This window comes from Hoplias malabaricus, chromosome 2, assembly GCF_029633855.1.
Source record: "Hoplias malabaricus isolate fHopMal1 chromosome 2, fHopMal1.hap1, whole genome shotgun sequence".
NCBI lineage: Eukaryota > Metazoa > Chordata > Actinopteri > Characiformes > Erythrinidae > Hoplias > Hoplias malabaricus.
This window is the reverse complement of record NC_089801.1, coordinates 34,626,009-34,640,985: the sequence shown is the minus strand read 5'-3', so window position 1 is coordinate 34,640,985 and position 14,977 is coordinate 34,626,009. Positions and strand designations below refer to the sequence as shown.

The 14,977-nt window shown below is 35.3% G+C and overlaps 2 protein-coding genes across 6 annotated transcripts; both read left to right on the top strand.

Annotated features, from left to right (window-relative positions):
- Window positions 1–158: 158 nt before the first annotated feature.
- si:ch211-271e10.2 (uncharacterized protein LOC101886059 homolog) lies at window positions 159–8,752 on the top strand. Of its 5 annotated transcripts, none has more exons than XR_010798447.1 (22): window positions 159–238; window positions 468–686; window positions 790–980; window positions 1,109–1,136; window positions 1,389–1,598; window positions 1,805–1,998; window positions 2,102–2,128; window positions 2,224–2,248; window positions 2,336–2,493; window positions 2,670–2,700; window positions 2,794–3,018; window positions 3,119–3,312; window positions 3,455–3,511; window positions 3,721–3,736; window positions 4,501–4,734; window positions 6,603–6,799; window positions 6,988–7,018; window positions 7,121–7,345; window positions 7,445–7,638; window positions 7,782–7,856; window positions 8,221–8,434; window positions 8,616–8,752. XR_010798447.1 is itself a non-coding variant. In XM_066658812.1 (21 exons), the coding sequence occupies exons 1-21, from the start codon at window positions 220–222 to the stop codon at window positions 8,649–8,651; spliced, it is 2,589 nt and encodes an 862-aa protein (XP_066514909.1). In that variant the 5' UTR covers window positions 159–219; the 3' UTR covers window positions 8,652–8,738. The 5 variants fall into 5 exon arrangements, 1 of the variants encoding a protein (XP_066514909.1); XR_010798441.1 differs by having other exon boundaries at window positions 7,779–7,856; XR_010798435.1 differs by having other exon boundaries at window positions 7,782–8,434.
- Window positions 8,668–12,995, top strand: LOC136682413 (uncharacterized). The gene is made up of 8 exons (XM_066658882.1): window positions 8,668–8,846; window positions 9,194–9,387; window positions 9,514–9,597; window positions 9,700–9,735; window positions 10,610–10,658; window positions 11,062–11,271; window positions 11,379–11,563; window positions 11,711–12,995. Exons 2-8 carry the CDS (start codon window positions 9,244–9,246, stop codon window positions 11,762–11,764), a joined length of 762 nt encoding a protein of 253 aa, XP_066514979.1. The 5' UTR covers window positions 8,668–8,846; window positions 9,194–9,243; the 3' UTR covers window positions 11,765–12,995.
- The last annotated feature ends 1,982 nt before the right edge of the window (window positions 12,996–14,977 follow it).

Sequence of the window (14,977 nt, the reverse complement as noted above, 5' to 3'; positions counted from 1 at the left end):
ATTTATAATAAACTTGTGCAGTCATATTAAAATATTTTTACTGACCATCTTAATTAATGATTAATGGTTTGAACAAATAAAATGAGGGCGGCCTCAAGTCACGTGATCTACTGGAACGCGCATTCGGTGACTTGAAATGAAAAGTGAAAGCAGTGAAATCCAAGCAGACGCCCATGGTCTCACTGCGATTCGGCGTTTGTTAAGATTTTTGCCGCAAAAATGGAGGTTGACGGATCAGGTCAGTAATATATTGGTAATATAATATATAATATGAATATAAAAAAAAAAAAAAACGTAACTTTTCTTGTGTGTCATTAAAAAGGGCATTACAGTTCGCGTGCTTTGTATTTTACCTGTGATAGTTAAATTGTTAAACATTTCTTTGCTTTTCATAATGCTAGATTAATTCATTCTTCATTAATACTTATGTTTAGCAGTGTTTCTTACCTGTTTATTTTGTTTTACAGGTAATGATCAGGCTCATAGGGGTGACGATGAGGCTATAGGATACTATGTTCCTGGACCACCTGTCTATTTTGACTTTTTGAATTTTTTTCATGAAAATCTAAACCTGAAGAAGGTGAACACAGTGGAGGAGTGCCATTTCATAGTGGCCTTTTGCCAGTGTCTTTCGCAAAGTAAAAGGAACACTGAAAACGCTTTGCAAAATCTTCCTTCTGATGCAGGTATTTACTCCTGTCAGGACTGTGAGACCTTTAAAAAAGTGAGATATTTTATTAGGACTCAAGGACTTTGATCAAGTTCACATGAACTGCATTTATTTTACAGACAAGCCTGTTCTTCAAGTTATGTTATATCAGACATCAGATCTAGACTACAGCTGGGTACCAGACAGTTGTGGAACTGTTGTCAGAAACCATATATTCACAGTGGGGTTTCTGATTTCTGAAGATAAGAAACTACTGCAGAGTTGGAGGAATGATGTTTCATTGGCCAGAATTAAAGTATGGATTGATAAGGTATTAAGGATTTCTTTTGCATGAAGTTCTAAACATGTCTTTATATTCTGTTTTCACTAAAGTAATTACTATTTGGTTGTTATATCCTTTAAAAACAAAATCACATAGCTTTGTATTTTTCTTCACAGATAAAAGTAAAAAAGCCTGAGATAAAATGTAAGTCAATATATTTACCACCCTGTTACCTCCTGCACACACATTATACATTGGGTGCACTTTATATACCTCAGTTGTCGATGTGTATGTTTTTTACTGTACCATGAATCCTCCATAATCAATTTAAATGCAAACACAATTCATTCTGTTTTTAACATATATATATATAATATAATTTAGGTGCAGATTTGACCAATAGGAAGAGCGCTGCACCTTTTTAATATTGTTTTCTTTACATTTGTTTAATTACAGGTCAGAGCTCCTGTCCAATTACAGAGACGCTGAGGCCACTTTGTAAATACCTCACTATTAAAACTGGAGAGACACTGAACTGTTACAGTGAGATAAAAACAGTCCTTCATAAACGAAGGCCAGAGCTACAGGAGGTGACAGAGTTGGACAAGTGTGATGTCATTTTTGTTTTCTCTCCTGACACCATTGCAGCACTAAATGTCCTGCCAGGTAACTCTTGTATCAAGTCTTTATTTCTAAACTTTCCACTGCATGCTACTTAATCCTATATTTAATGAAGGAAGTATTTAAATTGTGAATAATAAGGATGTTATTATATTACATGAAGAAATCTAAAATATATGAAGTACACATTAATTTATGAAGTGATGCAGAAAAAGTCCACAAAACAATTTCTTAAATCTTTTCTTTCACAGCCCTCAAGCCAGTTGTTCTGTTTGAGCTCCAACAGCTGTCTGAAAACAATAAAACTTTTCACGGCAGCAAAAGATATGTATTCCGAGAGAACATATTCAGAGTGGACTGTCTGCTCAGTGACAATACAGGATTAGAGAAGTGCGAGCAAAATGATGAAGAACTGCTCAGAGTTGCAGACTGGTTAATTCCTGAGGTGAGTCCTGATTCTACTCATTTACTTTTAAAGGGAGAGCATCAAAATATTCTTGTGTTATTTTTTTTAATGGATGTGACAACAATGTATTTTTACTACACAGAGATCAAGGCAACAAAAATCTACAGTGGTAAGCTTTCTATTACTCTTTTTAGGTTAATAAGGACTGTTATTGCCTGAAATTTGAGAAAGAGACTTATTTGATTATGTTTGTATTATTTACAGGGTGGGGAAAGAGGATCATATGACAGTAAGTTATAATTATGAACATAGATAATATGCTGATTTTAATCACTGAATGTGATTTTTAAATTAATATTATTATTTGCTGTTCTAGTGGTGCTACATCCCACATCTAACCCAAGCAGCAGCAGATCTGTATCCAATAATAATATGCTTACGGTGGACTGTCTGTGTTCTAATGATAAAAAGCTACAGAAATGTCATCAGAATACTGAAGCGTTGCTCAAAGTTGCAAATTGGCTAATGCCTGAGGTGAGGTCTATATTTCTGTTAATTTGTTTGTAAATAAACTGTATATAAAAATATCAAGTGATTGCCTGCATGAACAATTGAACGCAGAGGATTCATATTCAATAAAATCCATTAAACAAGCTTTCCATATCTCCAGACCTTTGTGATACAGCTAACCTTTGCTGTGTATTTTACAGGAGAGTGAAGATGGTCCAAATCAAGGAAAGCGTAAGTTATAATCAAAGCTAAAGATAATATGTGAGAAATAGTATCTATTTATTTATTGTGGTGTTGTTCTGATAAATAATTTTCTGTCTCCAGGTCCAATGCTGAGAGAAACCAAACCGGTTAAAATTTTCAGTTATGTTTCTGGGAAAACATTGGGATCCCATGATAATTTTATAAGAACTCTCAAACAAAGAACAAATGTACAGGAGGTGTTTCGAGTGGAGGAGTGTGATGTCATTCTGTTTTTCAGTCCCATTGTTTCTCGAGCTGGAACTGACATGGAAGCAGCACTGAAGAAATTTGATGATACTTTTGGTGGTAAAGTTACATTAACGATTGTTCTGACAAATTATATATTTTATTAGAAGGATTATTAAATATGTTATATATACATTTAATAATGTATTTTTTTTTTCAGTCACTAAGCCTGCTGTTATGGTGGTGCTTCATCACACAATTGACCCGAACAGAATTGTAGCAGACAGCAGCAAATCTGTGTCCAGAGAAAATACACTCACAGTGGACTGTCTGTTCCATGAGGATAAGGGACTGCTGCAGTGCACCAAGAATACGGAGACACTTAGCACAGTCTCAAAGTGGATTAAGACAAAGGTAGTTTACTTAATCACTGGATGTTTTGGACAAGTTTATTTAGTTTATAGAGGTAACTGTTGCTTTTGTATGTCATGTGTGCTTTGGCAAAAAGTGTCTACCTCTTCACAGAATATTTGTTTTTCTCCCGTTAACTAAACAGGCAGACTTAAAAATACGTTCAGGATCACAGACTAATGAAATGACACAATTTAGCAAGGTAAGTGTTAACAGAAATATTTAATTCTACTATAAGAGCAACAATCTTGCACAGTAATGTCTGTAAGCCTGTATTTATTCCTTCAATATATATGAATGCACGGCAAATATAAATATTGTCAGTGTTTGTATCCTCTGTAACTAAAATCTCTGTAACTTATATTTGTGTGTTTGAGAGAATATATTTTTCTTTTATCTTTTTTCTTATAGACAAATAAATGTAATGGTAAGTGATGTATTTTTTTTAGTTTTGCTAATTCTGCAAAGTTTTATTCAAAGTTAACTTCTGTTCACTAATCTGAACAGACGACAACAAAAATGGAAGTAGGTGACATATTGCTGCAGTCATTTTGAGCAGCACAGTTAGGCGAGGTATCTGGACGAATGAGAAGTGAAAATGGGGAAAATGTGTGGTCTCGGTGGGTTTTGTTAAATCCATTTGACTTGCTAACTTTTGGATGTAAACATTTAAGCTTCTTCGTAATTTCCTATTGTCCTGCACACTGGGAAAAAACTTTTAAGATGCAGGTTTCAATGAATGAACGAAACTGATCGGTCATTCTGTCAAACTGTATGTTCAAATGTCCAATTTCAAACAACATTAAAATCTGATTGAAATTTTAATGTGGTTTTATTGCCATTCAGACTGCAGAAAATTCAGTTTTGCTTAAATCAGAAAAATTAGATTTGCCTTGTGGTATGAACAAAGCCTTAGACAACACAGTGCTGTTATGAATGACAGTGTAGTGACTGTGTGGTAGATAATATTGCTTAACTAGAATATAGGTTAATGGAAGAAATATTTTACTGATAGTCTGTTTCAAATTTCAAATGTCAGTGTTTAAGTTAAAGCTGCAACAAAATGTGAATATACCCCATGGCTAGCCTGATGTTATAAATTTGTGGTTCACAGTCATTATTATTTTAATTATTATGATTATGCATCATTATATTGTTTTTCCTTTTGTTTATGGACTAATTTGATTACAGATCAGGACTACTGCATAAATGCAAAGAAATATCTTAATAAATACTTCACTGTTTCACTTGGAAATATACAAAGATTAAATGAGGACATAAAGACAGCCCTTTATAAACAAAGATCACAGCTACAGGAGGTGTCTACAGCGGAGGAGTGTGATGTCATCCTGGTTTTCTCTACTTTTGTTTCTCAAGCGCAAACTGACATTAAAACAACACTGAAAGGTCTACTTTGTATTCCAGGTAATTCAGCAATCATCTGTTTATTTCTGATGGTTTTTATGATTGGGATAAAGAGTCTATATAAGAAAACTGCAGTAAGAGGATATTGGCCTACCACTCATTCCTTTTCATCCAGTTCAAGAAGTTGTATTATCACGTTACCATATGGCCAGTAGTGTGAAAAGTTAATGAGTCACTGCAAAGCAGAAATCACTATTAAGGTCTTCATAATCATACAGATGCATGTTTGTCATATGTTTATACCACATTTTTATTCCTGGTCATGTTGTGTCTGTTTGCTGTCTTTAGCAGCAAAGCAGGCAATGAATTCCCTTCATGACACCCATCATTTGTGTATGTTTGGGACAAAACCAAGGAAAACAAAACCTCATTTCTTAAAGTTGTATTTCAGTCTAGTATAAATTTATTTACCCTTGAAAAAAATATTTTAATTGATGCACAATCAAACATTACATGGCTGTATTTGAATTTTCAGCATTTAATGCTTGTTAACACAATGTTTTAGCATATTTCACTCTTTTTACAGAGCCTAGTGACATATTATCGGTTTTATGTAGAAATCTAAACACAATGTCACATAGCATAATCTCACTCTTTGTCTCTCTCTCTCTCTCTCTCTCTCTCTCTCTCTCTCTTTCTTTCTCTCTCTCTCACACACACACACACACACACACACACATAAAGGCAGACAAAGCTCCTATTTTGTCTCCATTTTTGAGCCGTGAACATCCCCGTGTAAATTCTGTGTCCGAAACTAAAGATCTTCCTAAAATTTTGCTCAGAAAATTAAGAGACTCTAATTTAAGAATAATCAAAATTACACTGAGAGATATTATAATAAAGTAAAAGTAGTAAAAAATATATGTAAAATATCCGATGACAATTCATTAGTGCTTCACATAGGGCCCACCACATTCTCTTCCTACCTGCAGCCACAAAATTCTGTTGATTCCTACACCTCAACACTAAGCAACTAGGTTATCAGCAACCAGCTACATCTAGCAATGTTTACCCACTATATATATATATAGCTTATAATACATAAAATAATAATAGCTTGATTTACACTATATATATTTACACTAGGGGCGGCACGGTGGCGCAGCAGGTAGTGTCGCAGTCACACAGCTCCAGGAACCTGGAGGTTGTGGGTTCGATTCCCGCTCCGGGTGACTGTCTGTGAGGAGTTGGTGTGTTCTCCCCGTGTCCGTGTGGGTTTCCTCCGGGTTCTCCGGTTTCCTCCCACAGTCCAAAAACACACGTTGCAGGTGGATTGGTGACTCGAAAGTGTCCGTAGGTGTGAATGTGTGTGTGTCAGTGTTGCCCTGTGAAGGACTGGCGTCCCCTCCAGGGTGTATTCCCGCCTTGCGCCCGATGATTCCAGGTAGGCTCTGGACCCCCCGCGACCCTAAAATTGGATAAGCGGTTACAGATAATGGATGGATGGATGGATATTTACACTATATTGATTTACACTATATATGATTAACACTCCTATAATTTATTATATAGGATTTTCATTTTTAGCTTGTAATTTTATGTTTCTGATGAAATGTATTATCTGAGAATGTATTTTTCCTAAGTACAACCCAGTGTGCTGGAATATGGCATCAGAACATTTTTATATGTAAATTTTTGTAAAAACCTTAAAATAATAATTCAAGTTATTATCTACTATTTTATGTAGAAACACATTTATATAGGAATATATTTGTAATTTATATATTAGTTAACTAATGGAACAATATAGAAAATAACAGTCAAGGAAAGTATATGATATAATGTAAACATTTCTGACGCATTTGAAATTAATTGATGTAATGATGTGGACAACAGCTAAAATCATTATGATATCTTTTTTTTCTTAGACCTCAGGCCTGTGGTTTGGATCGTTTTCCATAACATTTCTGACCAAAAAATGAAAATTCCAGACAGAAATAGATCAGTGACTGCAGAAAATATAGTGGACTGTCTGTATAACAAAGAAAGAGGTATCCTACAGTGCATTAGAAATTATGGAGCAATGTGTATAAAATGCCAAGTTGAAAATGGTCTAATTCCTAAGGTGAGTTGCAGTCCATAGGTCTATTAATTTAAATATATACAAAGTGTATTAGATGATCAGTGATTTCATATTTTGATTGTGCTAATAATTTACTTCAGATGATTCATGCTTACTGAAATTCTCAAAATCAAGCTTTCCATATCTCCAGACCTTTGTGATACAGCTAACCTTTGCTGTGTATTTTACAGGAGAGTGAAGATGGTCCAAATCAAGGAAAGCGTAAGTTATAATCAAAGCTAAAGATAATATGTGAGAAATAGTATCCAGTCGAATTTTTTGTTTATTGTGGTGTTGTTCTGATAAATAATTTTCTGTCTCCAGGTCCAATGCTGAGAGAAACCAAACCGGTTAAAATTTTCAGTTATGTTTCTGGGAAAACATTGGGATCCCATGATAATTTTATAAGAACTCTCAAACAAAGAACAAATGTACAGGAGGTGTTTCGAGTGGAGGAGTGTGATGTCATTCTGTTTTTCAGTCCCATTGTTTCTCGAGCTGGAACTGACATGGAAGCAGCACTGAAGAAATTTGATGATACTTTTGGTGGTAAAGTTACATTAACGATTGTTCTGACAAATTATATATTTTATTAGAAGGATTATTAAATATGTTATATATACATTTAATAATGTATTTTTTTTTCAGTCACTAAGCCTGCTGTTATGGTGGTGCTTCATCACACAATTGACCCGAACAGAATTGTAGCAGACAGCAGCAAATCTGTGTCCAGAGAAAATACACTCACAGTGGACTGTCTGTTCCATGAGGATAAGGGACTGCTGCAGTGCACCAAGAATACGGAGACACTCAGCACAGTCTCAAAGTGGATTGAAAAGAAGGTATTTTATTTCATTAGTGAAATCACTTTGTTGTCTGATATATAGTTTGAGCTTCTTGTTGTGCTCATATGTTGTATATGATTTGTCTCACAGTGATGTCTGTATGAAGATGATTTATTTTTCTCCTTTCTTCACCCAAGCAGGTGGCTACAAAAACCAGTTCAGCCGATCAGTTAAAGAACAAATTTGCAAACAGTATACATTCGACAACTGCTTGGGTAAATTCTTTAAAACTTTGGAAACAACTGTGCATATTCAGTGTTGTTCTTGTGCACAATGTCCTCTTTGAACCTTTACAAGAAGTGTAAAATATACTGAACAAAAATATACATTTCACACTTTTGTTTTTGCTCCCATTTTTTCATGAGCTGACCTCAAAGATCTAAGATTTTTCTATGTACACACAAAAAGCCCTTTTCTCTCACATATTGTTAACAACATTATTCAGTACAAAAGAGCTGATAAGTTTTAAGGAAGAATGACTCAGTTGACTATAACTAGGAATTTAATCTGTAAATAAACTTATAAAGTTTAGTGCACACTGCAGTAATTTTATAGATGATATTTTATTCTCCTTTACAGTTAAAGAATAGGATGCCAGGAATTAGTTCTGTAAGTATCTGCCATGAATTCTGTGCAGTCCCTAGCACAGAAATCTGAGTCAGAATGTAAGCTTTAAATATTTTGTCTAGCGTAGCTTTTCTATCATGATACATTCTGAGTGTTTTGTAATATTTAATAGTATATTTATTGGAGAATTTATTCTTCCTTCATTTTTCACAGGACATAAATCAAGGTAAGTGATACTCATGCACTAAAATCAATAAAGCACATGTTCTTTTCTGCAGTGAAAAGTGTACTTTTTTATATTCATGTACTTAAACACAACTTAGAGCTTCTAAAACCTAAATTCAGTCCTAGATTTTGGTTATATTTTTTATGTATATTCTAATTTATTAGACTCTTTCACACTCCAGCTCTACCACAGGTCAAATCTCATGTTGGAAATCTGAAGTTTTTCACTTGTGTTACGGGAAAAACGCTGGACTCTCATAAAGATTTTGTGAGAACTCTCTGCAAAAAAAGAGCAGAGCTACAGGAAGTGTTCACTGAGGCAGAGTGTGATATCATTCTGGTTTTCTGTCCCATTGTCTCAGTGGCTGAAACTGACATTAAAGCAGCGCTGCGACAACTTCATTATAAAACTGGTAATGCACATACACATCTCTCTATGCCCCTGAATCAGTCACAAAAGCATTTCTTCTGGTTGTTAGTCTCTATTTTTCCATTTGAAACCATGATCACAATGAAACATTGTTAAGATTAGACAAGCAAGCAATGCTAATAAAAATGATATCAAAAAGTATAACCATGTATATGTTCTTTGTTGCAATGGTTTATTTCTCTGGCATTTTTCAGAGAATGTATTCAGTTGCTTATTTTTAAATTTCCAAGAAAGCATTTTTTTCTCATTGGATTGCTTGATACAGAATCAGACATTCTAATGGAAAGAATATCGATTTCATCAAACGTAATGTTCTTGCATGTTTTACAGATTCTAAACCTGCAGTTCTGGTAGTACTCCATTGCACATTTAACCCCAACATGTGTGTTTCGGACAGCAAAAGATTAGTAAAAAGAGAGAACACACTCACAGTGGACTGTCTGTTCTGTGAGGATAGAGGAGTGCTGCAGTGTGATAAGAATCAAGAGGCTTTCAAAAGAGTTTCAGCTTGGATTGAGAAGCAGGTAGCTTTGCTTCATCAGTGAAATCAATTAATTGTTACCTGCCATTTTTTTGCAAGCTGTATGTTGTTTTGAATGTTGTATGTGATTTTCATTTTAATTAAAACTGTATATTTTTCCTTCTTGAAGCTAAATCCAGCTAAATATCAGATAAATAAAGGACTCCAGGATGATGCCAGGGACAACTATGACCGGATCAGAAACAGTGCTGAGGTGAATAGAACAATGGGAATTGTGTTTCTGTAGCAGATAGTCTATAAGACACTACTGTCATTGTCCATATTAATTGGGCTATTACATTTTATTTTATATTAGAGAAACAAAGGATCAAGCTCAGCTAATCACAGAGAGGTAAGTTTCAGGAAAGCTTTCTCATCTCCCTAGTGTAGAAGTCATTAATCACAACATTTGTTTAGTATAATTTTATATAAATTTTAAATGCTTACAATCTTTTGGTTGTTAATTTTTTTGTTCTATCTATTGAACTATGTGATCATCAAAAGTGAATTTTCATGCTCACTACTTGTTCAAGATGAAAATAAAAGCATGAGAGTGTAGAGACTCAGCATCTTTGGGTTCTTGTCTCATTATAAGAGTTCTGCATGCATTATATTTTGTACATTATTTGCTAGCATGATGAAAGATGTTGTTGGGGGCTGACAAACAAGTGAACTGACCCAGGCCTTTCCTAACTAAGGCCCTGCCACATCTTATCAGGGCCTGCCAAGGCTACGTCTTATGAAGGTCTATAAATGATTTACAACTTTTTTATTAATGGTTTATAAATTCGGTTACACATTAAAAGTCATTAAAATCATTTATTACACATAGATAGAAAGAGCAACAGTGATCGTTTGTTTGCCAAATAGTGAACCCATATCCATTTACACTGAACAGGTGCCGACATTAACACATATTTGGTAATAAGTTTAACCATTTCAACAACCAAATTTAATCAGTTAACTACTGATAGAATGCCTTTTTATACATTGATGATAATATGGTGTACCTGAACTTATGAAATGACTAAATTCATTTTCCCAGGTCTGAGCTTATACTTTACCTTTATATTTTCAATAAGTTCTTACACTTTCACTATGTGACAAAGGGAGGTTTACAAGCTAATTAATAACCATGTAATAACAGATTTTAAACCTTTTATAAACCTTTATAAATGTACTCTTTGTTTAAAGTGGTACCAAGATTTTCCCTCTCTGTGTTATAGGATATAGTACCTGAGAAAGGCTTGAAGATACAGAAAATTGACCCATCTAGTGAGTGCAAGAAGATTTTAATTTCTGAAAACCCAGAGAGAGAGCGAGAGTAAAGATTAATGCATAATGTATTATAACACTACAGATGTTTAAGGTCTGGTAGTTTACTCCCATTTTCAGTGAAGAAGAATTGTAAGCATTGTACTGAAAATATGACTTTAGGCGCATGCCATTAACTTAACTGGAACATAACTGGAACAACAAATTCAAAATATGGTCAGAAGATGTTTTTTTAAAACAAGCGTTGCTGAAAAGCTGGAAGAGACATAGCATGGTGTTTCTCTTTCCCATTTCTAATGTCTGTAAAATTGATAAAATTCACAAAATGTTTTATGTAAGTGGATACTGTAGAAGGTGCTAAGTTTATTATCTATTGGAGTATACCTGAACACATTATTTCTAGGCCCTCAACAAACATTCATTAGGAAGCTAAGATGTCACTGCATTGAAAGAGGAACAGCACTGGATCCTCAGCGACAATTTCTGAGAGAACTGAATAATGAAGTCCCAGAATTTCAGGAGGTGTGTTCAGTTGGAGAGTGTGATGTCATTCTGGTGTTATGCACTGACGGTTTACCACTGGATCTTGATGGAGTCCTGCAAAATATTCCTGGTAAATACTGTTTTAATTAATTTGACCTGAATGTTCTAAAGCTAAAGGGGTTAGTGTGTATTACTCATCCTACAAACCGACATTAAACAAAACCCTTCTCTCCACAGACAACAAACCTGCAGCTCTGGTGGTGTTTCATGACTTTCTTCACCATGAGAACATAGAAGACACCAGCAGCTTTGTGATTAGAGAGAATACTCTCACAGTGGATTTTAGGTTCCTTAAAGGCACAGATCTACTGGATTTTCCAGGAAATATTGAGGCTTTAGGAACAGTTGTGCAGTGGCTGAAGGTATTTATACTGTTTGTCAGATTACTGCAAATTTTATGATTCTTAACATTCATCTGTTGTATTAGCACAAGTACAAACAGAGAGATCAACCAGAATAAATCTACAAAGTAATTTTTGTTTGAGATACCTCTATTATTCTGTTTAAAGGGGAAAGAAGTCAAAGAAAATATGATGACCTGGGATGCAGCTGCACGACTCTGAAGAAAAATTCTGAAGTCTGAAATCCTGAATAACCTTCACAATCACACAGAGTTTAAAAAGGGAGCAGACATTTACATTAAGTTAAGATAAGCGGAAATGACTTCTGAGGCTTATTTTTGTGATGATTTAATATTAAAAGGAAAGTTCTAAGCTCTGTGATTTTTTTGGGTGTATTTGTATGTTTAAGGGGAAACTAACGAATCTTGTTTGTACTTGACTAAATTAACTTGTCTGTAAGTTTTTATTCAATGTTCCGATTACCACAGTATTATTTCATTTAAAATTTTATCTAGGAAAAAAATCACACAGACTGAGATTCAGGATAAAGGACAGTCAGGATAACTGATCATTCTAAAACCTTTACTAACTTTTTGTATATTCATTTTTTTCTGTTTTATTTTAACCCTCCACACTTAGAGTCTAAGAAAGTGCTGATGATGTTTTGCAGCACAGGATACAGGAGCTTCATATATCAGTATCATGTTGCTTCATATATCAGTATTGCTAATGCATGTTATAAATGATGCTTTGTGGTGAGCTTTATTGAATTGCATAATAACAACATAAGAGTCTATCAATATTGCCTAAGTCAAACATTGTAAGTGTGCAGTTATTTAGTTGTTTTCGTGTTGTAAGGCTCACATTGGGCAGAGCTTCTAATGAGAGTAATGCTGTGCTAATATTTAATCTTGGGAAAGCAGTCCTGATCTACAGGGAACAACAGAGCTCCTGTTTGAGGGTTAGAGGGTAAACTGGTGAACTCAAAAACTGTGATTCAAAAAATAATTCTAAATAAATCACCAGTAGATACGGGCTGAGTATATTAGTTCCAACAAGTCTTATCTATAACTGCAAATGGATTTGGCATGTGCTTAATAAGGAGAAACACCCAGACTGAATTATGACAAGACAAAATATTCTGTTCACTATAAAATATCTGTAAATCTGTAGAAAATGCATTGTAGTAATGTTCATGTGTGTTTTGTGTTGCACTGTAATGTTTCAAGATTAAGCAGTAAAAGTGAAATAATGATTGTTTTTCATACTAACTGTAATAAAGAACACACTCCATCACAGCATGTCATCAAGTTACATTAAACACCTTAAGATTAAGTGAGGGTTTAGGCTTTAACTGAAACTTTAAACCTGCTATAGTTTAATTTCTTTAGCTGTTCCATGTTTCGTTCTTTATTGGTTGTTGTAAATAACAACTTCTGGATACCTTTGTGTGGCTTACGAACTTCTTTATTAAATCTCAATTTCTTTACAGATCTCGAATCCCCGCATATAATGTGCTACATGGCTAATCCTTTTTTTTTTACTCATGGGGTCCTTATTAATTATGTTCTAAACCAATCACAATATATTATTTGCTAGCATCCAATCACAGCATCCATATAATATTTAGGCAGTATCCAAGCCAACTAAGTAATTAGTCTGTGATATTACACCCAAATATTACAACTTCCTTTTTAAAAAAAAAAAAAAAAAAAAAAAAAAACGAACAAAACCCTTGGGACTTAATACATATGTGCACCGGACAATTATTCACTGATAACGTAGAACAAGAACATTACAGTGGTTTTCAAATGTAAGGGCAGCGATCCACCTACACCCTTTTACAAATTATAGATCCAGAATAACCCTGGGCTTGACTTGACGTCCTGATCTAGTACGATAGATTGGTGTGTCCGTTTCACATACTTGCTCTGGGTGACTTGGTGTAAGGTCAGTACCCTGGGTATCATTAGCTGATTCAACAACATCACAAGTGGAGCTTTCATTCAAGTGTGATTTTTACCAGGTGACGACGATTCTGACAATATACCGAACCTTCAGCTGTACGGACGTGGTAAGAAGGAAAAGTATCTGCTGGGCTTAGAACAACAGCTGGTTTCCATCTGCCATGCTCTTGGACTCTTATGATTTCACCTGACTGTAACGGTGACAATGGCTTTGCTGATCTGTTGTAGTATCTCTTTTGGTGGTAACGTCTCTCAGCTCTCTTTTCCAGTATTTTGCAGCGGGTAACAACTTTTGGCTGAAGCTGCTTGTCCGTATTTGGAAGAATAGAGTGCAGACGTCGACTCATCAGCAACTGTGCTGGGGATTTGAAATTGTCCACAGGAGCATTGCGGTATTCTAAAAGACTTAGATATGGGTCTCTTTGATCCACTTTTGCTATTTCCAACAGTGATTTTGCAATTTGCACAAACTTATCTGCTAGACCATTGCTTTGTGGGTAGTGTGTGCTAGTTGTGATGTGGGTGAATTCCCAAGCCCTAGCAAAACCTAGGAATTATTTGGAACTGTACTGGGGTCCATTGTCGGATATGACTGTATCCGGAATGCCATGCCTTGCAAATATAGCTTTGAGCTTAAGGACGATTGCTGGAGATGTAGTGGAGCTGAGCTTTTCTAGCTCAAAATACCTGCTGTAATAGTCAACAGCGATTAGGTAGTCTTCATTGTTCCACATGAACAAATCTGTGGCCACTACTTGCCAAGGTCTATCAGGTACCTTGTGGCTGATCATGGACTCCTTAGCATTTGAGGGACGATGTTCAAGACAGATTGGGCATTTCCCAATCAGGTTTTCTATCTCCCTGCACATTCCAGGCCAGAACATGATATCACAAGCTCTTTGTTTGCATTTTTCTATTCCCATGTGTCCTGCATGAATTCCGAATAACATCTCAGCTCTGAGAGAATGAGGAATGACGATCTTCTCACCTTTGAAAATGATTCCTTTTACCTCAGACATTTCATCCCAGTGGTTCCAGAACGCAGTCACATTCTGCGGGCATCCCTTTCTCTCTGCTGACCACCCATCCTTTATGGTTGTTTTCAAAACATCATTCTCTGTTTCTGCCTTGATTCTGCCAAGCTGTGTGCTACTGACAAGTAAGTTGTAATACAACATGTGCACTTGTACATCCATGCCTTCACAAAGATTCTTATCATGACACGGTATTGCCTTTCTGGACAGTGTGTCTGCAACAGGTATTTCCTTACCCGGTCTGTGTATGATTGTGAGGCTGTATCTCTGAAGCTGGAGAATCATCCTTTGTAACCTTGGGGGTGCTGCAGCAAGGGGTTTTTTCATGATTGACTCAAGGGGCTTATGATCACTTTCCACTACAGTATGCTGACCATATACATATGCATGGAAATGTTTGCAGTCGAATAAGATGACGTACAGCTCTTTTTCAA

Excerpts from the sequence above, each read along its gene's own strand:
- si:ch211-271e10.2 (XM_066658812.1), top strand. Across the intron at positions 2,494-2,669 it reads CAAATTGGCTAATGCCTGAG|GAGAGTGAAGATGGTCCAAA; the intron begins GTGAGGTCTATA and ends TGTATTTTACAG. Across the intron at positions 7,857-8,615 it reads TACATTCGACAACTGCTTGG|CTCTACCACAGGTCAAATCT; the intron begins GTAAATTCTTTA and ends TTCACACTCCAG.
- LOC136682413 (XM_066658882.1), top strand. The coding sequence starts at position 9,244 with ATGTGTGTTTCGGACAGCAAAAGATTAGTAAAAAGAGAGAACACACTC. Across the intron at positions 9,736-10,609 it reads GCTCAGCTAATCACAGAGAG|GATATAGTACCTGAGAAAGG; the intron begins GTAAGTTTCAGG and ends TCTGTGTTATAG. Across the intron at positions 11,564-11,710 it reads CAGTTGTGCAGTGGCTGAAG|GGGAAAGAAGTCAAAGAAAA; the intron begins GTATTTATACTG and ends TTCTGTTTAAAG.